This window comes from Saccopteryx bilineata, chromosome 6 (genome assembly GCF_036850765.1).
Source record: "Saccopteryx bilineata isolate mSacBil1 chromosome 6, mSacBil1_pri_phased_curated, whole genome shotgun sequence".
NCBI lineage: Eukaryota > Metazoa > Chordata > Mammalia > Chiroptera > Emballonuridae > Saccopteryx > Saccopteryx bilineata.
Genome location: NC_089495.1, coordinates 27,726,510 through 27,753,015, shown reverse-complemented (window position 1 = coordinate 27,753,015; position 26,506 = coordinate 27,726,510). Strand labels below are relative to the sequence as shown.

The window sequence follows — 26,506 nt, the reverse complement described above, 5'->3', positions numbered from 1 at the left end:
GTTTAGCCCAGACAAAGGGTGCTGAACCCAGATGGGAGGAGAGGCCAGGAAAGGAGTCAGGGAATTCAAAGAGGAATTCACATTTGAGGTGAACTTTAAAGTAAAAGAGGGTCTAGCCATGGGAGAAGGAGGGGAGAGCGCCACCCAGACACTGAGCAGGGTATGCGCAAGGGTACGGAGGTCAGACAGAGCTGGAATACAAGGTTAGGGTGGGCAGTGTGTGGCTGGATGTGATGACAATGTAGGGAGAGACGAGGTAATTTATTCTTGCTTGCTCTGCTTAGGACTTGTGTTTCAGAGTAATGCTGCTCAGGATTTAAGGTGCAAACGAATCTTCTGGGGGCCACCTGTACTTCTAAAGAGCACTAACTAATCTTATAAACCAAAATGGGGACCAGATTCTAATCTCAGTTCTGAATGGTTTCAGGCAAGTTATTTTTTTAGGCTTTGGTCCCTTAATTGAGTCTATTCATAGTTAAGCAAAATAATTCCCGTGATAATATAAGGTCTACCGGAAAGTTCTGTCCGTTTTTGGAATAAAACAAAATACAAACTTTTCTTACCATCAGTAAACTTTATGAAATAATATAATTGCCATTATTATTAATGATTTATTGCCAGCATGAGGGCAATTTGTATATCCCATTTTTGAATAATGTTTTATCTTTTGATGTGAAAAATTGAACCAGTGCTTGTTTGATATCTTCTTTATTTTTGAATTTTTTGCCCTTCAAAAATTTTGTAAGGACAAAAACAAGTGATAGTCGGAGGGTGCTAAGTCCAGGGAATATGGTGGATGCAACAGACATGCTTCTGTAGCATTTCTTCCTTGTTGAAATTCGTAAAAATTACAGCAGCGTAAATGAACTTTATCAGTAGCCATGAGTACACTATTGCTTCACACATAAGACTAATATGAATCAACTTTGTTTTAGTTAATTTGCTACATCAGTATGTATATATTAAGTGAGAAAAATAGAGAGGCACACATGCGCCAAATAAACATATGCTTACGTGTCGAAACTTGTTGTGATAGAAACGGACAGAACTTTCCGGTAGACCTTATATATATACTAACCTCTTTCTGCAGTGCAAGGTTAGAAACAAGTACAAATAGAAAATATGCCTATTAAAACCATACTTAAGCCATAGAGGAACAACACTGTTGATACCTCTAAGTATATTTGACCAGGCTTTCTATAGTATACTGCTTTTCTTTAAATCTAATGTTCCTGAATGCACAGAGAAATGAGGGCAGGAGATAAAATTAGTTCTTTGAGGCTGAGCATTACTTAGAGGAGAGATCTTCTGTTTCACTCACTCATGCCATCACTGGTTGATTCTTGTATGTGCCCTGACTAGGAAATCAAGCCCGCAACCTCGGCATGTCTGGGCATGTCTGGATGACGCTCTAACTAACTGAGCCACAGGGCCAGGCCTAGGCTATTTTAATACTTAGAAACTACATGGAATCATCACACCAGAAGGGAACTTCAGCAAGTTTTCAATCACCGAGTACCTTATTTATAGGTGAAAACATGTAGACCCCTGTACCCTCAAGAAAGTTACTTGTCTACAGTCACATGGTTAGTGACCAAGCTAAGACTAGAACAGGGCAAGTTGTTCATTATTTAGTATTGTTCTACTAGATGTTTCTGCATTTTCCTATACTATGCTTGATTTAAAAAAAAAAATAAAGAAAATCAATGCTATTAATTTTTCATTGGTGCAAGATATACAATACGTATAGGTATAGGTAAAGATATCTGTCAGTCTGACTGGCCCTTAGTATATATACCAAGTAGTCCCTGAAATGCGGAGTAGAGAATATTAGCAATTAAACAAAATGGATATATACTTATAAGTATCACAAAAGAAAATGGTATCTTTAAATTTTTCTGCTATATGGCTCCAAATTTAATATGATGATTTACTTTTTCTTTTTGTAGCTTACCACGTATTGAACCCGCTATATACAATTAACAGTGTCCCATAATCATACACAAAATGTTAAGTAATTACAGTTATTCTGTAACAATTAATTATTAAAATCAAGAAGCCCAATATTGAACTAATTATTGTGTTTATATATTTGTAAAGGCATAAGTGGTTTTAGAATTAAATAGATAGATGCCCAAGCATAAGCTTTAAAACGTTCTCCACATAGTATAAATTGTTACCTAACACAGAATTCCCAGGTATGCTCCTAATTTACTGTATTCTTCTCAGGGGCTGGGCCTGGACATCTGGATTTTTAAATGCTTCTCAGGTGATCCTGATGTCTGGCTGGGTTTGGAAATCAATGATAGAAACCACCCTTCTGAGCTAGTTCTGAGTCACTCACAGGGGTATCACCCCAACAGTGGGGTTTGAGAGTCATTTGTTTTTCCTTATTTGCTTCCTATATAACAAGGATCTTCTGTTACATCCATTGTCAAAATGTATATCTGCATTGATTAAACTAGGAAATAGAGTCTGGCTGGTTTTTTGTATATAAAATATAGCTAAGAGCTCTGGTTGGTGGTTTGTTCTAGTCTCCCTACTTCCTCATTTCACATTGGGGGTTGCTAGTCATCTAGTTCTAGGAGTTGTGGCCAAGAAACTTGTGCTCTGGGCCTCACTGTGCTCTTTATGTTGATTTAATGAGACAGGCAGTAAAATTCAGGTGTGGTTCAGGCAGGCCACATTTACATATTTATGAGACAAAACTGAACTTAAGTGCGCACACACACACAGAAAAATTATGTCGCTGTGGTGTTTTCCTTTAAATGCTTTACGTGAACAATATTTCCCAAGGTTGCATTATTGATAAATACAAGAACTACATCTGGAGGAAATCCTTTGAAATTAGATTCTAAATCCACATTAATGCCAAGTAAGTAATGAGTACCGAGAGGTGCTGAATAGGAGTGCTGGGAACAGCGGAGAAAAAAACTAGTTGTTATTTTATTTTTCTTTCTGAGATAGGGCAAGTGCTTAATTCCTTGCTTTCTCTATGCCCAGGTTTGTTTGAGGTGCGCGTGTGCGCGCGCGCGCGCGCGCGTGTGTGTGTGTGTGTGTGTGTGTGTGTGAAAGAGAGAGAGAGAGAGAGAGAACACTATAAAAACCTAGCTCTTAAAATGTTACTGCTTTGAAAATATATCACCATTTCCTACCTTTCATCAAAGGAGGTGATGTCAAGTACACAAACATTCAATGGCAGCTCTAATTATTACAGAAACACAGCAGTGGGAAGGACAAGAAGTCATCTGGTCCTTCTCAGCCTCTTCTCACCTCAGGCAGATGGCATTTTTATTTTTAAAGAACATACCTGAACTGATGTAATTTTCACTGCTGTCTTTTTAGGTGTATTGATCAGAACAGATCTTCGAAAAGGAATCTGGAACTAATTTAATTGTTTTTTTTGCCAAGGTGTTTGAGATTTGTTTTTGTCATTCAAAGAAACTGCTGCTATGATTCAGATAAAATATCCCCAGAGTAAATGAGAGGTAAGATGAGGAGCTCGCCTGCAGGAGGTCTGGGGAAGGGGGACACGGCTGAACACGGAGAACGTTTCTGTTTCATTACTAAAATCCTCTACAGGAATATTTATCTGTATTTTGGTGGAAGCTTTATATTGCCAGGTCTCACCCAGTTTTAAGAGGACAGAAAAGTTGGGTCTGGAAACTGTTCTTTTTCCAGTAAAAAGTGTGCTCTTTTAAGGTTTATGGGCCCAAATTTCCCAGTGAGCTATGAATGAAATGAAAGATAAAACCATGCACATTGAGCAGGCTTCTTTCTTGGTTAAGAGCATAGCTCTAGTTGGGTGCACAATTGTTATCGTTTCTTTGAGATATAAAAAATGCACCACAATAAACATGGGCCTATACAACGACACCTGTATTGTTTCCAGATCATAGCAGACATTTTCATTACAGTGAAAACTGAGACAAGTTCCTGGATAAGCAATTTCTGTAGAAATATATCATACAAAACCACATATTAATTTTGATGAAGAAGTCAGGGTTATGTCAGAGTTATAGAAAACGAGTCACCACTGTATATAATATTTTCAACTCACACCACCCAAGTTGTGGTAGGTCATATTAGTATGTGAAGTCTTAGCAGTTCAAATGGGGGTGGACATGGAAAAATAATACAATAATTAATAAATAATAATTCAAGAATAGACTGTGATACCACTTTTGCCCACCCTTGTATACTACTTCCCTCTAAATACCACATATGAAGTCATGAAAAATAAGACCTAGATGATTTGGGATATTAAGATGTTTTACATGCACCTGTATAAAAGGGCCTGAACACATTCACTTAACAAGGTTGAGAGCCAGAAAGCAGTCCTTTTAGAAACAAAACCCAGGGACTAGGACGAGGGAGTAAAATAGTTACACGTTATTAATCTTTCTGCAGGTCAGAAAAGTTATGCAATCAAGGCTTAATGCTCTCTCAGAACCCCCAGGGTTCTTTGTAGGTCCTCTGCTGCTCATGACAGCTGTCACATACATCCTGTCAATGACAAGAGCAGCTGAACCCAACTTTAAAGTCAGCTTTAGCTGACATACCAGGAGAGGAAAGACGTGCTGGAGGTAAACAGATGATGACAAATGAGGTCAAAGGTACTTCTGCTGAAAAACATTTCTCGAGAGCAAAATTAAAGCATTTTAAGAAACATCTCTAAAGGATGAAATGTAGGTACTTAGCTTCAATTTAGAAGGAGGATACCATTTTCCCTAGCAGTGACTAAGAAGAGTACATTACCCACAGGAACGGATAGTGGTTGGAAAAGCTATGTTTAGGGCCTCGTTCACATTCATCTGTGAACAGTTGAGCCGTTGTAGAATCTGGTAGCAATCAACAGGAATAAAAACAGATTATCAGGAAAGGCTATTAGAATAAACTCTTTGGGCAAATGTTTAACCCAGTGGTATATACAACAGCAGTGAGACCATTACTCAAAGAAAATTGCAAATTGGTTACGAAGGCAGACTTCCGAGGCAGCTGTGATGACCAGAGTCATCTCGCCAGGCGGCAGTGGGCTGCCCATGAGAGCCAGAAGACTGGAAAGGCCCCATGGCTCTCCACGTTTCCTTCAGTTTACTCAGCCCTCACGATCTGGCTGAGTTACTCAGCCTCTAACTTGAGTCATGGTGCGCTTTATAATCGTTAAGTGATAGTAACACTTTCAGGGCATGCTTGTTTTTTTTTGTTTGTTTGTTTTTTTGTATTTCTCTGAAGCTGGAAATGGGGAGAGACAGTCAGACAGACTCCCGCATGCGCCCGACCGGGATCCACCCGGCACGCCCACCAGGGGCAACGCTCTGCCCACCAGGGGGCGTCGCTCTGCCGCTACCAGAGCCACTCTAGCACCTGCGGCAGAGGCCAAGGAGCCATCCCCAGCGCCCGGGCCATCTTTGCTCCAATGGAACCTCGGCTGCGGGAGGGGAAGAGAGAGACAGAGAGGAAGGAGAGGGGGGGCGTGGAGAAGCAAATGGGCGCTTCTCCTATGTGCCCTGGCCCAGAATCGAGCCCGGGTCCCCCGCAAGCCAGGCCAACGCTCTACCGCTGAGCTAACTGGCCAGGGCCGCATGCTTGTTTTTGATCACTGAAAGTCTGATGTGTTTTATCCTGGAGGAAATCCTTTTAATAGTGGTGGCGAGAGCAGAAGAAGCATATAGAATGCCAATCACAGGATGGGGTGTAACTACTCACGCTGACGTTCTTTACACTGCAAGATGGCACCCCTGTGTAAAAAGGGGCAGCCACATATTAAGTGTGCCCTTCAAAATGACCTGTGCTACCTAAGAGACAGTCAGGGAGGTCTGGAAATATATAGGTTGGCACGGTGTCGTCTTGACTGGCTCAGGGTCGGGTATCAGGTTGTTGTATCTCTTCTCTTGGTAAACCTGAGTTTTCCAGTTCAGTGTCTTAAAAGCTAGTTACTGAAGAAATGCTCTGCATAATGGACTTAATGATCCAGGACTGGAATAGCAGGGATCCAGGATGAAGGGTGTCAGGAGAGCGCTACTATTTATACATGGGCAAAGCTTACCCGGGCGCTTCTGTGCGATCCTTGCTGCTATTAATAAACCCACACTCTTTGTGAGCAGCTAATTGAAAATAAATCTTACATGATTAAAAGTACCAAAAATGGAAAGGAACCTTGAACTATCTCTGCCCTAGTAGCCCTAATAATTAATAGACTCTGTGTCCAGGATACAAGATGACTGCCTGCTGAGAGGTATGATTTATAATTGTTGTTCTATAACTACAACCTTCAGTTGATTCAAAACAATTTTCTCACTGCCCTCTGCACATCAGCTAGCTCTTGTGTCTGAAGCACCTGCCAGTCTCCTTTCTTGACATGGTATCCCTTTCTCCTTTGCTTCTAAATCTCATCTGTCCATTAGGTTCACAAAGAGTTTCTCAAAAGCTCTCCTCCAATTCCTCTATTGAACTGGTCTTGTTTTCTGAACCCCGACTACATATCTAGTCAGTTTTATAATTTAGCACACAATGTTCTTGACATGCAATGATTTAACCCTTCTCTTTTTGTGACTGCCAAGTATCCAAGCGCCTTGTTGGACATACGGTAAACAGCTCTTGCTTTGAGATAGTTATCCCCATCAAGCCAGTGCTGTGGTTCATTTCCTAGACCTTCAGCAATAGAATTCCCTGTTGATACTGATCTTTAGAAAACCCCATGCTTTCATGACACCAAAAGAATTATAGAGACAGGGCTGACCTGAAATGCACAAGGGGTATTGTCCACACAGTAGACTCTCAAGTTGTAATCCAGAGAGTTACAGGACATGCAGCCAAACACTGCCACCTTGAGTTGCTTCACGGCACAGTCTGTGATTGGTTCTCCAGTGAGGGCGTAGGTCCCAAAGCTGTCTAGGAGCACATGACATGCAAAGGGGTCCAAAAGGCAGTAACAGGATGTGGATTCATCCTCTACTGACATCACTTCCTGTTGGGAAAAGGTATGTTAAATTCTCTCAGTTTGGAAATAAGATGTAATTTGATTTAACAATTATTTTCCAAAGACATAAGCAAACAAACATTTTCTTCAGAATATTTTCATTGCCTTAATTTTTTTTTATGTTAAATGTTCTATCACAATAATTGCTTACATCAGAAACTCAAGAAATGGTACTATCCGTGTTGGAATTCTACTTAATAGGTTATAACAAACAGCAGTTTCAAAGTTCTCTTATTTTTGGTTAATTTGTTCAACACTGAATTAAAAAGTATTTTTAAACATTAACATCAATAAGCAAACAGTTATGTTTTCAAAAAGGTCTATTTCTGAAAATGTCTTTCAATATCCTGAAGGTAATATATATATATTTTTTCAAATATTTTATCCTCCCTCATTTCACCAAATCATTCGCGAGGAACCATTAAGTAAATGGCTTGGATAAGATGTACTAAGAATATTTCACTCTCCCTGATAAGAAGTTAGGTATGTGCGGATGGTGTGCTAGAGCATAAATATAACACCACCTGGATGTAAAAGATTGTGAGCAAGTGCTGAGATGAGAAACCCAAGTAGTGAAAATCCAGGCAAAGCAAAACATAATGAAAAAGAGACGAAAACCTGGCCCAGTTAGGAAACCCAGGGAACTTCAGATCCCATAAAATTGGCCTCTGGTTCATGAGGACAGAATAAACAGCAGAATGCATCTTCGACGAAGAATACAGACTAGTTTAAAGATACAGGTGGGCACAGTAAATGTAATTCACTGTAGCAACTGGCATTTTCCTTCTCATAGGGAAATGTGATTTCCCTCTTACTAGAAAACACCTCCTGGGAGGTTCGATCCCAGAGCTAGGATGGAACAGGTCATTGCATTCCAACAAGATAATTCACCTGCTTTCATGCAAACTGACTTCAGACAGACATAGAAGGAATAGCTATCAGACGGACAAATCAGAGGTTTCACTTAAAACAGCAATTCTGCTGCGATCTTTCAGCTGTCTCCCTTACTGTTACCCGTGTCTCATGTTTCCTCACTTTCTTCTCCTGCCTCTTCTGTTCTCTGTGCTGTAGCTCTTTTACACGTGCTCATATCCACAGGGAAACAAACGCTAAGAATAATTTTCAGTGCCTTCATTAAGTCACTGAAATATATTTAGCACCTACTGCATTCCTGAATACTAAACATAGATAATCCCTATAATGATAAAAGATACAATGATTTTATATAATCCCTATTTATATAATCCTTTATAATCCCTACGATGACAAAAACAGATATAGTGACCAAGTTTTATGTACCAAAGTCGGGTACATAAGGATTCCTGTCTGTGTGGGTAATTACAACTGCATCCTAAAACCAAACAAAAATGCTTGGGATTCTCTCATCTCTCTTTTTCATTATCCTGGAATACAACACATGACACCGACCCTCTGAAAAGCCAGAAAATGCTCACAAATTTCACCGCTGACTCTTGGTGTTAAGAGAGCATAAGTGAAATCCATCCCACGGGTGAAACCCAAGTCCTACTTTTTAAAAAGGAAGAACAGGGTCTCACCTCCCACGTGCCCTGCTGTGTTCTCTTCTTTAAATGGATATTCCAGTGCTCAGCACTGACGTCCGCACAATGTGGTATGGTCAGTGCAAAGGGGGTGGTGACAATCATGTCGGGGGGACCACAGGTGACTTCAGGACTCAGGAGCACCTCAGATCCGTCGGACTGGAGGCTTGACGGTTGGGAAAGGATAAAAAGAGAGAAGCATGTCAAGGAGGGGGCATATCTGAATGGCAATTTAGTTACAGACAGGGGTTCTCTTCAGGCTGAGCAGAGTCCTTTCCCAGGATTCCTTGTGGTTAGCATCACATAAGCAGAGGGCTGGTCTGGTTTGCAGCCATTAATCCTGAAACTTTAATCCACAAGACTGAGCTTCAGCCTAGATTTCACATCTAGGTTTTGACAAGCAGAATGACAAATGCTGCTTCAGAAATAAAGGGCAGAACAGAAGAAAGGAAAGATGTGGCTGGTGTGTGACACACCAGCCACTGAGTCCTTATTCTTGTTGATAACGTTATCAAAGATCCAAGCCAAGAATATTATAGAAATTACTGATTTGGTAATCTTACTCATCAGTGTCCTTTCTTTGAATATATTCTGCAAAAAATTTTAATGTTAGTAAGCAAGAAGACAAATTATTATGAAACAAAGCAATACTTCAAACACCCTTGAATTGAGGATGTCCCTTCTGGTTTTGAAAACATTGATTTTCTGCCAATGCACAAACACATGGGTTATATAGCGGTAGTACAGTAAACAGTTCATTATAAATGTGCATAATGCATAAATATATTTTTCATCTATTTTTTTATTTTTATCTAAATTTGAAATTATTCTATCCAAAACTGGTATTCAGATTTTTCTGTATTGGGAATTATTTACAATAGGAATGCAGAGTCATGAAACATAAAAGAAACTGAAGTTTAATCAAAGGGAAATAATATTACCTTTAGTGAATTTCTCCTTCTTCCATGTTCTGTCACCAAACAGTAAGGGGGGGGTTACTTTATAAGATAGTAGTCAATGAGGAGACCCCAAAAGCTTACTCATTTTCCCCCAACAGCCAATGTGTTTTTGAACAGCTGTTTTATTTATTTTGATGGATTTTCACTTGTAAGAGATAGAGTGATACAGAAGATAGCCAATAAAGTAATTTAGGCTCTCAGATGAACAAAGCTATGCGAGAGCTGGGATTGGTATTAGCCACGCTTTCTCTTACCTGACCTAGAAAGGCCATTTAAATATGTCATCCCTGATCAAAACAACCTTTTGGAGCAAAACAAAGATGAAAATGAGTATTAACGGACTCCATGTTTTCTGTGGTCTTGTACAGACCGTTTTACTATGAGTACATCTAACGTGTTACTAATTTCTGACTTGCTTTTGCTGACAGGGCTTGTGCTTGCTCAGGTGAGTCATGGTCCCCCTCTAGGTCATTATCCCTCATTTGCTGCTGTAACGAAAGCCAAGGCGTATAATTGAACAGAAACACCTTTTATCTACTGCATCAAAACAGGCCTGAATGTATCACACGACCTCCCTTCCTCCCCAAGAAACACTGGAGATGACTCCAAAAAATTCAGTCTTCCACATGGGCAACCATTGTCCGAAGCTGACGATTCTTGCTATACAAGCAAAGCGTAGGGTAACTGACCACATGTCTACATTTACCTGTGATCAAGGCAGGCAAGCTGTGGGGTGGGAATGGAAAGGGGCATATTAGCAATAACAAATGCTCTATCTAGAAGCAGCCTCGAACAATAACATACTTGAGGTTTGGAAAAAAAAAATGAAAATGCCAGTGTGAGCTATAACCAGCATGAAGCGGCAGCCGGTGAGTGGATGCCTGCCAGCAGCCGATCGGGAGGGTTAAGCGCGTTCCCTGTAATTGCAGCCTGCATCCATCACAGGCAGGAATAGCAGAGATGCTTATGAGTGACCGATGACAAGCTCTCCTAAAAGAACTATTTAATTGCTTTCAGAGAATCATTCCCCTTGTTGAACATATTGTTCAAACATATGGGAATTTGGGGAATTATTTAATGCCAAATGAACTGAAATCAGCTAATTAGATGAACTCTCACACTCATGAGTAGCAAGGCTCCTTGTGGTAATAACTTAAACAGCGTTAGGAGTCACAGGCGGCACAGAGCCAGGCGCGGGTGCTGCGCGGAACGGGAGCACTGCATTAAGCAGGCCTGGGCATTTCCATAAGTGCAAAGGAAGTCAATCAAGATTTATACCTAATCCTCCCACTGTGAAGAACAGTGTCTGGGTGCAGGTTTCTCCCTGGTGAAGGAGCGAAACTTAAGTCTCTCCATTCCCCCCCCCCTACATGATTAATAAAAATGTGCCCTTTTCTGCTAACTTTTATCTGTGGCAGTCAGGGAGATTTACAAATATTATTTAAAGCTCTTCACACACCTGGGGGAGGCAGGTGTTAACAGCAGAAGGTCACAGAGAAGTCAATCAAGGCAGTGGCAGCAAAGTAGCCCTAAATGTCTCTGAGACCAGATGCGCTTTCCTCTTCTGTTACCAGTAGGAGGTTTCTGGTGGAGTTGCTGGCTCTGGTGACATCTCAAGGAAAGGTAGGGGGAAAGCACAGACTGAGTGTAGCCATGGCTACAGACGTAGGGCCTTTGGGGACAGAGAAATGGGGACAGATGCTTTTAATTGGGCCTGGGCACAAATGAAGATTCATAAGGAAAGCCTGGATGGCATTTAAGTTTTCCCACATTATATAGTACATGACAAGGAAGTGGCTATGCTCCTGCTAGAAAAAAAGTGACACAGTATTCTAAAATTGCTGTGAGCTCATAATGACTGTGAAAAAATAATAGCACTGATTCCAGGACCGTAACATGAAGTACCCCATGAAGCACTCCAGGGCCTCACACACCACAGTGCCACAGTGTAGACTGGAAAGACTGGCTGCATGGGACTTCTGCTATGGATCTTTTTTCTTTTTCATGGTATTCTCTCTCTCTCTCTCTCTCTCTCTCTCTCTCTATATATATATATATATATATATATATATATATATATATGCTCTGTGCATATTTCTAAAAGATAATTGATAAGAAAAGAGCAATAACTTAAGAATCAGGTCTGTGTAACCAGGTGGCTTTGGCTTGCTGAGCAACTGTATGGAAACATGGTTGTGAATTCAAATTCCTGCTCACACAGAGCACCTGAGGGATCTGGGGGTAACCGGCAGCCCTGCAGCTTGGACGCAGAGCACACGTGGTGGGAGAGGGTGCACAGGAGCATTGTACCTGCTGATCTGGTAAGACAGGTGGACCTGCATTGCCGGTGTTGTTTGGTTAGCAGAAAGGGAAACCTGGCGAAGAAGTGCAGCTGCAGAGAACATAGCAGTGGGCTAAAAAGAACATCCTTGTGCCCTCACTGTGTTTGTCGTGGCATCATCCCTTGTCTCACCTTTTGTCTGTCATTAAAACCAGGCAGTGCAGGAGAAGGGAAAGCCCAGGCCTTTCTGTGCCTCACTTTCCTCCTGTGCAAAACAATACCTATTCTGAGAGTGTTGTGAGAGTTAAAAGAAATGTAGAGAGTACCTAGCATATGCTTGTTAAGTGAAGCTTCTGCTTCCTCAACCCCAAACTCCCATCCCTCCTGCCTTTTCATGAGTCTTTTCTATGGGAACTGTGCGTGCTTCCCTGAATGGCTAATTTATTCAATAAATTGTCATTATATCAACACATGCTTTGACAAATGTCCAGTACCATAGAGATGCACACTATAGGAATTTAAGGCACCCCGTCAATACTTTTTGATCCTTACATCCCCATCTGAGCTCAACTCAGCAACCAGAGGAGTCCCACTAAAATGTCAATTTGCTCCTGCCTCAAGGAATTCCAGCTGTTCCAGCTGTTCCAGCGGCTTAGTCTGCCTAGAAGAGTTTTCCTCCACATCCCCACCGTCAGCTCCCCCATGCCCGTCAGGTCTTGGCTCAAATGACATGTACTAATGAAGTGTTCCCTGACAAAGCCTCCACAACGCAGTCACAACATGCCCTACCGAATCTTGGCCTTCTCTTTTTCTGCAGAACTCTTATTGACCTTTAGTGCACTCTACCATTGGTTTACATTTTTTGGCCTTCCACAAACTAGAATGTGAGCTTGATGGGGCCAGAATACACTCTTTTTCTGTTTTGTTCATTGCTGTATCTGCAGTGCCAATTACATGCTGGTTGTAAGCACTAAAATATATTTGTTGGAAAGGACATAGGAGCATAAGGTGGTTCCTACTGATCAAATCTGGAAAATTTTGAGCATCAAAAGCAAACCATAGTACTAAAGGCTAACAATCCATTGAATAACATAAGAACCCATTAACTATATGGCTATGAATAAATGCATGAGAAGGGACAACTCTCCCTTGCAATAGAAAGCCTACTAATACATGCAGAAAGTCATCATTTGGCAAGCAACCATATTAACACGGTGCAGTCAAGAATTATGAATGGATGCTAATCTACTCAGTTCAAGTATGCAAAACAACAAAGAACTAAATAATTCAAAGTATTTTTGAAATTAATTACAAATGGGAAAATATTACTTTATAGTGGGGACTCTTGGCAGGTACCACCTAACCCATTACCAAAGTTGACAATGCCAGTAGTAGGATGAGTCAGCAGAATACACCTCCTGATATGACACAGTGCAAAGAACCCAGCATCACTTCCATAACATTCCGCCAATAATACACAACCTGTATCTAATTTTAAGGCAATATCAGACAAGCCCACACTGAGGGATAGTCTGCAAAATAAGTGATCTACCCTCTTAAAAACCTTCAGTGTCATGAAATTGTGACAGACTTAGGAACTGTTCTGAAGTAAAGGAGACTGGAGACCCATGACAGTAGAATGCATTGAATGGACTTAGACTTTCATTTGCTGTAAGGGACACTATTCGGATGGTGAAACGTAAATGAAGTCTGTGGAGTAGATGCTAGTTTTATGTTCATGTTAATTTCTTGACTTTGATCATAGTACTGTCGTTAGGTAAGAGGGTTTCTATTTTTAGGATATACGCACTGAAGTATTTAGGGGCAAAAGGACATCTTGTTCACAATGGTTAAAAAAATATGTCTGTGTGTATGCACATATATTTTATTTGTGTATATACACACACATAGAGAATATAGAAATAGTAGTAAAATGTTATTATCTTTGAATCTGGATCTGGGATAGCTGGAAATTCTTTATACTACTCCTGCAATTTTTAAGGTTGAAATTGTGTCAAAATTAAAACAACAACAGTTTTTAAAATAACTAAATGAATGAGAATAGAAGCCAGGGAGAATTTTTCCAGAATTTGTACACTAAAATTGGCAGGGTCACCGACTACTGTATAAAATGTGTCATGAAGGGTGAGAGAGGTGCTACGCTGGGTTGTGGCGAGATGGATGGTCCAAACCTCACAACATAATCACAAACATTCTGCGGCACCTGCTCCCACACCAGTGCCACCAGAAGGTCATGCTGGTGATGGTCAGGGACAGGACAGCAACTGCTAACCCCAGCAGGACTGGAGGTATATTGGTGCATGTTTTGCTTTTGCTTTCAATATTTTTTTTTGACCTGATTCTAGATTGGTAATGTGTCACCCTCTTCAAAACAAGCAGCTCCGTATTTCGAGATGAGATTTTCATTATTGCTGTTGTCTGCCATGCTGCGCCTGGTAATTATTGTTCCCTCCCTGCCTCCTTATGGTCTATATTATAGATTAATGTAGGTTTGATCACCTTTACTCAGAGTATCACTCAGGAATTCAGGCAGAAGAGTAATGATAGTTTTACTATTCCAGACCCTGGGTCGATACATAATTAAATCATATTTTAATGGAATAGACATAAAGGACAGATAGAAGGAACCTGTGCTTAGTCTTAAAATTAAAGCTCAGAAAGCAAGGCAGCTACAGTCTCCTATAATTTTCTACCCAAGAAGATACATAATTTTAACTAATATAATTCTCTTCTTCTCTTTTCATTAAAACCCCCTTATATTGACCTAGGGTGCTACTTATTGCTGTGGATAAAAATTAAGGTTTGGGGTTTATTATTTCTGTTGTTCTTAATTGATTCAGAAGGCTATCTCACCTCCTAGCTCTCAGATCAGACCCAGGAAAATGACATCACAGACTATCCTGGAGAGAGGGGCCCTTTAAAGCCAGCTTGGCTACTAGTCAACCCCGACATCGTGGCTAGGTCTCCCAAGGGTTTCCATTCTCTAACTGCTATGTATGACTTAGGAAATTAGACTCCTGGAAAGGGAGAATCGGAAATCAGCAGCAGAACAGAGGAAAAAAGAGTAAAGTTGGACAAAAATCTCTTTATCATCTCTTTTTAAATGGTTAGAATTGTTTGGGCAGCTTGAATAAAATTACATTTCTGGATGCTACCAAGGAGATTCTGATTACTTCCCCATAGGGTCCAGAAACTTACTCTCGTTACTTGGATTCCCTACATGACAGGTAGTCCTGGCATTAACATTTGAGAAAAGTTGAGTAGTTGTTGAGAAAATATTCAAAGCAACACGTCATGGAGCGGGGGCTTGGTGGTCTGTCACATACAAATAGGGTAGGTTTATGAAGCAAAATATGGATATTGGTTAAGTTTAAAATGCTCAACATCAAGGTCTTGGATGATGGTACTGTGATTGAAAATTCAGCTGCACGAGGGACTGTTCCTGCAGCCCTTTTCTCTGAGTAGTATGTATATTAACAGGCAAGGGTGTCAGGTTGGGGGGGCGATTAGCAGTAACTGGAAATCATGTAACAGCTCATCAAGCTACTAGACTGGGGTGGGCAAGAATAGGTGTACAGTTGTTCCTATGGAAAATAATACAATAATAAAAATAATTCAAGAAGAAACTCAGTTTTTCGTACTCCCGATTGTAAACCTCTCTGTCCATCCCTGCACTCCATTAGTTGGGGCTGGAAAAGGAGCTGCTGGAACCATGGACCACAAAGCAACAAGGGCGGCCACTGAGGACAGAAGCCAATGGTTCTACTCTTAAAGTGTTTCAAGATCTGGGCCGGCCACCGGGGCTGATCCGAAGCAGGGTCACAGGAAGGGAGATGGTCCCAAGGGCACGGAGGCCGGGGAGGAAGTACATACACACGAGCGAGGACCCGGATCTGCCGGCATGTGAGCAGCAGGGCACTGGGAGATGAAGCTGTTGCCTATGTTAGATGGCTTCCGTTTACACACAGTCCTAGGGTGTTTCCCAATTAATCTACTACAGGAATCACAAATCACGTATATAGCACCAGCTCCAAGACGCCACGTAAGCCTCATCTTCCATGCAGCGTCAGGCTCTCGGGCAGCCTGCTCACCAGAAGTGGAGTGACTGCTCGCTCAAAGTACGTCAAGGTACAAACAGTAAGGGGGGAGGGAGACGGTGCTCTGCGTGGCACGCGGTGGCAGTTTTCACACCCACTAGGCTGTTGATTCATTTACGTTTTGAATGAGGAAAACAGCCTTCTCTAGAGGAACCCCAAGTCCCATTGCCCAGGATCACTCCCTCCCGGGTGGGGCAAGGAGCGAGCAGTCACCTGGCCCAACAGCGCTGTTCAGCTGAGGAGACGGACGGGCATGGCGCGGGGTGGGGTGGCCCGGTCAGTCACACCTCCCTGGGACAGAGCTGGGATTAGAAGCCCCTGTCTTGTAGTGTTGCTGGCTGTGGGTTCGGGGGTGCGGTTAAGCAGTGGAAAGAGCAGATGTTCCCTGGGACATAATCTCCAAACCCAGAATGTTTAAGGTAAAACGTTGGCATGAGTTGTTAAGCCTGCATTCATAGACCCGGGAGAGAGCCATAGGAAAGGAGGGCACTGAGGTATATAGAGAGCTCAGAACAGAGTCACGTGTTAGTTTCCTCTTCATGCTGCAACACAGACTTCCTGACTTAACACAAATGCGTTACCTACGGTTCTGCAGGTCAGTAGTCTCACTAACCTAGTTTAGAGGTGTCCTCGGGGCTCTGCAGGAGAATCCACTTCTTTGTCTCTCCCAGCTTCTAGAGGCAGCCTGCGTTCTTTGGCTGGAGCCCCCTTCTCCCATGAGCCGGCAGTCTAGCATCCTCAGATCTCAGTGTCCGCCTCTGATACTCCTGCCTTTCTCTTACGCGGACCCTGACATGGGCTCACCTGCACAATCGGGAATCGTGCCCTCTTCTCAAGGTGCTGCTTAACCTTAATCCCATCAGCAAAGTCCCTTTTGCCATGTACTGTAACATATTTCCATATCTTGAGGAATTAGCATGTGGACTTCTTTGCGGGTAGGGCTGTGCAGTCTTCTGTCCGCCAGCAGGCTGTTCATGGCTCGCTCACTTTAAGTCAGAACCTAGAGACCCCGGTGCTCTGCCTCCTGCTCCAGGGTTTTTTCCCAGATACCTTACGATCGAACCCAGGTGTGGGCTGACCTTTGTTTTGCCGTCATTGCTTCGGCAGCCAGCACCCCACCATAATTTCGGGGCGATGCCCCATTTCTGCATCCAGCTCTAGAAAGTCCTGGAAGTTATTAGGGTTTGTCATGATTATAACCAAGGGAGTCAGGAGGTTGACCATCCAGGATGGAAGGGTTGTTGGGGATTGTGTCAGACAACACAGAGGGCAGCCCCAGCATGACTGGGGTCTTCTCCCATTGTGTTTATTAGGCAATAACTAACTGAAGTGGAAAGGATGATGTATATTAAATATCTTAATAGGACACGTTATTTCTACTTCCAGCATGGGCATTAAAGAGATGGCACAAACAAATAAAAATAATTACCATATGTGGTGTTGTTCCTTTACAATGTGCAATTAAACTCACAAACCAGTGACTTTCTTCTTATTGAATTAAGGAGCTCTTTCCATTCAGATCTATTAATGACATTCACAAACCATTGTTATCTAATCAATGGCATCTTTAATTAAAGACTCCTCTGGACCACTCCAATCTCTTCACATTGCAAGTGCATGGGGGTTTCGCATGCACTTTGATTAAAATGAAGGCAATTTTTATTTATGCGTGTCTGTTTGTGAACCAAGGGGGTGTGATGTGGAAGGGCAATAAGGAGCATGGTATGGAGGAATTCTTCCCCCCAAAAAAAAGATCATAAAATGGCAATGTGAGGATCCCTCCTGCACTTTTCTTCTTCTCCCTCTCTCTCTTCCTCTCTTCCCTTTGTGGGAGCAATAGCATTATATTCCAACCTAAATGACTTTGTCAAGAAACCATCATGATTTTACTGTGGAGGAAGAAGAGCACAATCTTCAGCTAAAGGTGCATTAACCCTTCTAGGCCATTAAGATACCATTTGATAAATTGCCCCTTTTATTACACCGCATGGCCCTGGTAGCCTGCAAGAATTAATGTGTTTCTGAAAAGGCAGCAATTTACTCCTCTTACACTAGCAGCAAGAGCCCTTTGTGTGTGACTTGGGGAGTACCCTTCCTCCTCAGTAATCCCTGTGCCTGACACAGAGTTAATTAATGCCAGGGCTCCTCAAAGGGATACGCAGGGAACATCAGTGTGACTCTTCCAATAAAAAACTGTAATACTCAAAGCAGCAAACGGGATTCAAATCCATGACTGACTACTGAACAGAAATAGTGACAGGAATAATTGGTTCATTTCCATCCCTCACTAGCAAGGAAAGCCTGACAAAGTGGAGAGTGTCAAAGCTTTTTCAAGGTGGCATAAGCCACCTGCCCACGTGACTGGTCATCATTCATTGATCTAAATCTAACACCAGCTCACCTAGAGTCCTTTGTTGGACTCATACACTCCACCGCTGAAGAATAAATCATAGGCCAGAATGTTAAGAGAAACAGAGGTCGACTCGGGGGAATTGATACAGGTTGTCCTTGGCATCATTGCAAGGCTCTTTATTTTAATTTATTATTATTATTATTTCTTAAGATTACAAAGCATTTATTCTAAAAAGAACTACTCTTCTTATATGTGTCTACAACATCTTTATGGTTCTAGGTTGTTTTCAATCATGAAGACTAGTAGTGAATCAAGGTGGGTTTACTAGACAAAACCCAAATTAGACTAATGGGGTTTCCTTTCTGGGGTAAGAGTTTGGGGATTAGCAGGCACCTGCTTGTTCGCATGCCACTTCACAGACTCTTATATCCTTGTTGGACAGTGAGAAGGAAGGGCACTAGGTCAGCTAAGAGAGTGAAACACCTGTGTTTGCCAGTCATTTTAGGTGGTGTTCAGATGAACATTTTCTTTAATAAAACTTTCTCTTCATGACATATGCTACACTTTTTAATTCATGTTAATTATATTAATTTTGTGTGAGTGTCTGTGTGTGTGTATGTGTTTATGAGTTTTTTGCTTAATCCCTTCACCTTTTTCACCCAGCCTGGCAACCCCCTTCTCCTCTGACAGCTGTCATTCCGTTACCTATCTATGAGTCTGTTTCTATTGTTAGTCCATTAGATTCACATGTAAGTGAAATCATATGGTACTTGTTTTTCTCTGACTGGTTTATTTTATTTAGCATAATGCCTTCTAGGTCCATCCATGCTGTCGCAAAGGGTAAGATTTCCTTCTTTTTTTTGGCCGAATAGTATTCCTTTGTATATCTGTACTACAGCATTTTAATCCACTCGTCTACTGATGGATACTCGGGCTGCTTCCAAATCTTGGTTATTGTAAGTAACACTATAATGAACATAGAAGTGCCTATTTGCTTTCAAAATAGTGTTTCAGGTTTCTTCAGATAAATTCCCAGAAGTGGAACTGCTGAGTCATAAGGCAGTTCCTTTTTTTTTTTTTTTTGAGGTAAGTCCATATTACTTACCACAGTGGCTGCACCAATCTGCATTCCCACCAACAGTGCAAGAGGGTTTTCTTTTCTCCATGTCCTCTCCAACACTTGTAGCTTATTGATTTATTGATGATAGTCGTTCTGACAGGTGTGAGGTGGTATCTTATTGTGGTTTAATTGGCATTCCTCTGGTGATTGGCGATGTTGAGCATCTTTCCATATGTCTATTGGCCACCTGTATGTCTTCTTTGAGGAAGTGTCTATTGTAAAGTCCTTTGCCTATTTTTTTAATTGATTTGTTTGCTTGGTTTGTTTTTGGCATTGAGTTGTGTAAGTTCTTTTTTTTTTTTAAAATTTATTTTGTACTATGTGTGGGGTTTTATTATTATTATTATTATTATTATTATTTATTCATTTTAGAGAGGAGAGGAAGAGACAGAGAGAGAGAGAAGTGGGGGAGGAGCTGAAAGCATCAACTCCCATATGTGCCTTGACCAGGCAAGCCCAGGGTTTTGAACTGGCGACCTCAGCATTTCCAGGTCGACACTTTATCCACTGCGCCACCACAGGTCAGGCTGTAAGTTCTTTATAAATTTTGAATATTAATCTATTATCAGATGTATTAGAAAATATGTTCTTCCATTCAGTGGGTTGTCTTTTCATTTTGTTGATGGTGTCCTTTGTTTTTGGTTTGATGTAGTCCCATTCATTTATTTTTCTTTTGTTTCCCTTGCCCAAGGCAATATATCAGAAGAAAATATTTCTAAGAGAAATGTCTGAGATTTTACTGTTTTCTTCTAGGATTTTTATGGTTTCTAGTCTAACCTTTAAGTCTTTCATCCATTTTGAGTTTATTCTTGTGCATGATACAAGAAGGTGGTCTGGTTTCAATTTTTGCATGCGTCTGTTCAATCTTCCCAACACCATTTATTGAATAGACTATCTTTATCCCATTGAGGGCTCTTGATTTTAGAATAAACAGGTAATATGTGTTCTAGCACTGAATCAGTCTTTCCTGAGTCTAGGAATGTGGTAGCAGTCCAAAGGAAAGATCATAAATTCTTTTGCATCATTGGCACAGAACTAAATCAAATTCCATGGACTTTAGCAAGTTTATCTGTGTAATTTACAAAATATGATAGAGAAAGTAGTATTAAAACATAGCATTTATATGGCACTTTATAGTTTGCACAGGGCTTCTCATACATTAAGTCCCTTTATTGTCCTCATCAAAATCCTGGAGTTCATTGAATTATAGACAAAATTTGTAGATGATAGAATTGAGGTCTAGAGAAAGGAAATGACTTGCTCAAAGACATTTAGGCTATAAGTGACAAGGCATATTGAAACACAGGCCTTCTGAATCCCTGTGTTCTCATTCTATAATGTCAACTCACTTCTGATAATTCTTTATTTCTCACATGATGCCAATGACTGAGTCTGCAGTACTTTCCTGACAAGTTATTTACATTATCAGTTCAGTTCAGTGGGCTCTAAGATACGGAGATTCTTACTCAGCTAGGAAGACACAGAAAACAAAGGAAGGCAGATAATTTGACCCTGCATGAAGCAGGCAGGCTTAGTCTCTGCCCGATATTGTGACATTTTGCTCCACATAGTACTGCTGCCACATGCTGTGGCCAACAGCTTGACATGGGATTTCCATTCAGCCGTTGCCTTTTTTTTCTTGGTTATAAATATTACTTTTGCCTATCACTTATTCTTGAATCAAGTCTTCTCCTGTCTATTTTCTTGTAAGTCAAAGAGCTGTCTTTATGCCATGGAAAGAAACCTGGAGTTGCTCCCAGAGCTACTATTATCACAAACTCTCAGGTGAACTTCAGCTGGCAAATCTCTCTCTACTAATTAACCACCAGTTCTCAAGTCAGGATTCTGGGAATTATCAACTCCTTTATCTCCTTACACACACCACCACCACCACCACCATCACCACCACAACCAAGCTTGCTAAGTTCCTTCCCAAGTCGCTCTCAAAACTCCCCACTGACAGCCAAGTGAGGATTAGAAAAAGGATTCAAAATACTGACAACTAGAGACAAGGATGTTCAAAAGTAGAGTGACTGAAACATTATACAAATTGAGATACATTCGAGGGTGAAAAGAGGCACTGTTAATGACTGCTAGGCACCAGGAGGCAGATTTTCTCTGTGCTGACAAGGAGGGTATGATAGAGTGAAGACTTGACCTTGGCTAGTGGCAGTGGCGATGAAGTAGCAGAGAATACATCTAAAACGTAAACATGCCAAGGTCTTCTGAATCTTAAGCCTCATCAATCCTTATCCTCAGGTAAATTTCAATGTCCCCAGTTTCACTCTTCATTTCACACTCTGTTCTGATTTGCTTGGTTCTAACACATGTGATGGTATTTATTCCTCTGTGCCTTTGCATGTTCTGTTCTCTTTGACTAGAGTGCCTTTTGCTCTGCCTTTCAGTTTTTAAGTCAAGTGTCACTTTTTCTCTGAAACTTCTCTGAGCCTTTGGACAGGGTTCATCCTGGTTAACATTTGTCACCATATGAATCACCATGCAATAACATTGTTCATCTGAGTAACTGGGTTTGCGTCTTGGACTTCATCTATTATGCTATCAAGTATCTAATTTCCTAGTAATTGCTAACAATTGTGGAACCCCCTACGGCAGCATTGCATTGTCATTCAATAACTTTTCAGTAACATCTAGTTATTAAAATTGTTTTTAGGATTCATATTTATTTATTTTAAAACTTTAATCTTACATTTGATTCAAAATCCATCCCTAAGCCCCAGTACCCAGACACACAGACACAAGATCATGAACACGCACATTAGTACATACACACACAAGGCTCTTGAAGCTTGGTCTGGAGAGGAGGGAGCAGGTTGAGCTTACCCCGACGGCATTGTGATAGGAAGGAGAGAGAAGGAACACATACATCATCTCCTTCCTTCTTCCTATGGCAAGAGGATCAAGTCCCTTAATGGATTCAGTACCGATGGGTGGTGACTCCAAAAGGCCTCGCTGACAGAGGGTGCAGGGGACTAGACTGCAAACAGTTGCCCCCAAGCATCTGTAGTTCCTCGTGGGTTTCTGTTATATCTGCCAACTGGCTCCCGGCTGATAGCGTCTCGACCCTGCTAAGTCTCTCTACCTCACACTGAGGTGGTCCCTGGAAAACCTGGTTTCAGTCTCTCTTATGCAACTCCTGGCCAGGCTTCGTCTTCCCTACCTCTTGGGAAGCTGCAAATTAGGGAAGGGCTCTTTGCCCTTCTCTCCTTGGCTTTAGCGGTATGACCTCTCATCTCCACGCTTTTTCTTTTCCTGTTCTCTGAGAGCAAGGAAAAAGCCAATACATGGATAAACAATGAGAAATTCCTGCAGGCGACCCAGATTTTTGAGTAATTCTCTTGGGGCGATTTTTTTTTGGGGGGTGGTGGTGAAGGAAGGGACAGCCTTTTTTTTTTTTCTTTTTAAAAGATTTTATCGGCTGACCAGGCAGTGTCACAGTGGATAGAACATCAGCCTGGGACGCAGAAGACCCAAGTTCGAAACCCTGGAGTCTCTGGTGAGTGCAGGCTCATCCGGCTTGAGTGCAGGGTTGCTGGCTTGAAGCCCAAGGTTGCTGGATTGAGCATGGGGTCACTCGGCTGGAGCCCCCCGGGTCAAGGCACTTATGAGAAAACAATCAATGAACAACTAAGGTGCTACAACTATGAGTTGATGCTTCTCATCTCTCTCCCTGTCTGTCTGTACCTTTCTGTCCCTCTACCCTCTTGCTAAAAATAAATAATAATAATAAAAAATAAATAAAGATTTTATTTATTAATTTTACAAACAGAGAAGTAGGGGGTGATGAGAAGTATCAACTCATAGTTGTTTCACTTTAGTTGTTCACTGACTGCTTATTGTATGTGCCTTGACCAGGCAAGCCCAGGGTTTCAAACCAGCAACCTCAGTGTGCCAGGTGGACGCTTTATCCACTGCACCACCACAGGTCAGGCCATTTTTCATACCCGTACTCCTGCAAAACACGGCTTCTCTTTTTGTCTCTTCAAGTCCCATTTCTTATATCCATAGGAAAACAGAAGGCGTGGTGTGTGAGTGCGTGGAAAATGCTAGGGCCCATGCTGATGACATGATGCTTCTCAAAAGCTTCTGTAGAGAGGTGGGAGTATTAGCCTTGGATTACAGCTGGGAATATCTGAAACTGAAAAGCTGGGGTACTTTTTTAAAAAAAAAATCAGTTCTGAGTTTGTCAATCTCAGGACTACAGAACAAGTGTGCTGTGTCCCACACATCATCCTGCTCTGTCTGTACAACCTATATCCTCCAACTAGCTCCTCCACCAGAAACAATCAACTTCATGTAAGGGAGCCTATTTTTCTTGGTCCACAGGACCGAATACATTTGGTACTTAGTAGTCATTGATAGAGCTGAGCTCACAATATCAGTTGTGAGAACTGCTCCAGAAGTCCACAACCTCTCTGCAGTGAGAAAATGCAGAGTTTGTCTGTGCTGGGGGCTAGTTGGGAGGGAACAGTGCAGAAGTCCTGTATGCTGAAGGATGCTAATGGATATAGATCAACTCATACGGTTTCAGCCAGGTTTTCTCCCCGTAGCAGTGTCCTGACCCGGTGGCAGGGGAGAGCCAAAGTAGAAACTATTATTTTGAACTCAAGAGGCAAGGTTCTGACAGAATACCATACTAAGTCCAATAGCCTAGTGCCAGGGTTTCTTCCCTTCTAAGAAATCAGAGCTCCCAAAATCCCAGGAAAAGTGTATACAATGGCATGCTTTACTGGGATTGGAGGTTTTAGAATGACTTCAAATGTCTGCTTGCCATAAAAAGTAGTTTACAAACATATTTGTTTTATTAAAACTTCATTCTCACAACACATTGGCCATATGTATCCATGATTCCTTTTATTCTTCTAGAAATGTGGTTCTCCAAAATAGTCTAAGAACATTTCTGAGAGCTTAAATCCTCTGTTAGGGACGACATGTGAGATGTGAGAAAGCGTGTGTGTGTGTGTGTGTGCATGCGTGTGTGTGTGTTTATAATGTTGTTTCTGTGTGAGTTCTTGCTACCATGAAGGAAAACCCACATGAAGCCACGCCACAGAGTAGCTTACCCTACAGTGTTTAATTGTAAGCCCATTCCTGGGGGTGAAATTCTATCTACTCTCTTCCATTTCCCATAGCTCCTCTTTTCTGTTATTCTAGCCTTTGGTCTTATCTCCTGCTTCGCTGTTAAAGCCACTGCACCACCAAGGCACCCTGAAAAAGTTAAAAGTTTCATAACACCACTGTGTCTACCATCCCAGTCCTTTCCCTGAGATATACTCGTTTGATAGGAAAAAGAAAAAAAGTGGTTGAACTATCCCTCTGGGCTGAGCCCAAATTCTAAAATACGTGTCTTTTTGTAAATTCTTCAATATGATTACTTACATTTCCAAGTCTAGTCTAAGCATTTGGTCAGGAATATCCACATGACAATGTAATTGGAAAAAGAAATGAATGTTTGCCTTTGGTTTCATTTTATTGCTTCTCAGAAGAAAGCTCCATATAATAATTTTCTGGTCCAGTTCTTTCCTCTCCAACCAAGGGGTGGGGAGGGGTGCACACGAGCGTCGGAAAGACTGTGCTACCATCATACCACTTTCTTACTCTTATATTGTGGAGGAATTTCTGATATGAAACGATTGATTCTTTTTGATACTCTTGTTTAAATACCTTAATTTTATTTTGTTTTAAAAATATTAAAACCTGGTTAGAGCACATAAAGAAGTATTGCCCCATGCCAAAAGTTCCTGAAAAAATTAAAAAAAAAAAAAGACCCAAATGCTTTCTAATTAAGTTTGGGCATAGAGACAGGCTTTTGGGGGATGATTAATGCCAGTTTTCTGCCCTCCAAAGGGGTCTGTAATAAAGGAGGCCATGTTTGGCATGAGCTGGCTAATTAAATACCCTTGATCCAGGAGGACCCCAGGAGCTTCTCACCACAAATACTCTGCTCCCTCCACCCCCAATTTCATGCAGTTGCATTTCTGTGAGGCCGTGCTAGTTCCTGTTCACGGGCACCACTTGAAACCCAGCACTTTGTTCCATGGAAAATCCTGGAGTAGAGTTGGAAGAGAGCTAATTAAGGCAATATTCTGGCATCAATGACTTCAAACCAGGGAAAATGCCCGGATTTAACCACTCTTAAAGACTCTTCCCCAAACCACACCTTATACTATATACTATAAATCCTGGAGCTGGTCTAGTCCTTTGTACTTTGCTTTGTCTGGCTAATTTCTACTGATCTTTTAGATTCAGCACAGGTGACATCTCCTGGAAGCTACCCTCCCTGCCATTCCTTCTGAAGTTTATCCCAGATTAGGTTAAGGAGTCCTTCTCTATTTTCCATTGCTTTCTGTGACATTTGCTGGCAGTGTAATTCCACATTGAATCAGAAAGTTATCACTGTCTTCCCAAACCCCGGTCCCTCTCTGTTTGTTTCATGACATATTTCTATTACTAAGCATAACCCCTGTCCCTCATCAAGCATGCCTTACTGGATTCAAGAATAATATGCCTAATTAAGCCTAAATTGGGCAGTGTGACATAGTTTACAACTACATTATAGGACAGAAAATCTGGCTTTGGTGTTCTGTTCTGCTACAGCCTAAATTAGGCAGTCCTAATTTTTCTTGGTCTTAATCTACAAATCAATAAAAATTAGGATAATATGAAGGTTAAAGGCTACACTGTAGATGCTTTATCACATATAAATATATCAATTAGGTTTTCTTATTTTATCTTCCAGAGGTTGTTGCATCACTTTGTATCATGCAACCAATCCCACAATATCCCTGTAAGTTAGAAACCTACTGTTGTTTTTCAGATAAGAACACAGTGTTAAAGAGTTTCATTAGGTTACCTAAGGTCACACAGGCAATAGCAGGGAAACTTAGATCTGAACCCAGGGCCTCTGATGCCTGAGATCACACTCTTAGCCACTGACCTCAAATGTTTCCTAACCTGTCCAGTAAGATTCAGCACTGGAGTGAGACTGGCTTCTAACCTTTCTTCTCTCAACTCTATAATATAACCTAACAATAGCAATTGACCCCATGCACTCCTAAGAGAAGTTCAACTTGATCCTGCCTTGCCTATTTCTCTGTGCTCTTACTGAGCTATTCC

General features: G+C 41.4%; 1 protein-coding gene across 6 annotated transcripts in view; it reads right to left on the bottom strand.

Moving 5' to 3' along the window:
- UNC5D (unc-5 netrin receptor D) overlaps positions 1-26,506 on the bottom strand; it is a 534,428-nt gene that overhangs the window by 37,184 nt on the left and 470,738 nt on the right. For all 6 annotated transcript variants that reach the window (XM_066235599.1, XM_066235600.1, XM_066235602.1 and 3 more), the window contains 2 exons: positions 8,539-8,707; positions 6,743-6,970 (listed from right to left, as the gene is read on the bottom strand). In XM_066235599.1, coding sequence (XP_066091696.1) covers positions 6,743-6,970; positions 8,539-8,707 — 397 coding nt within the window. The remainder of the gene's footprint in view (positions 1-6,742; positions 6,971-8,538; positions 8,708-26,506) is intronic.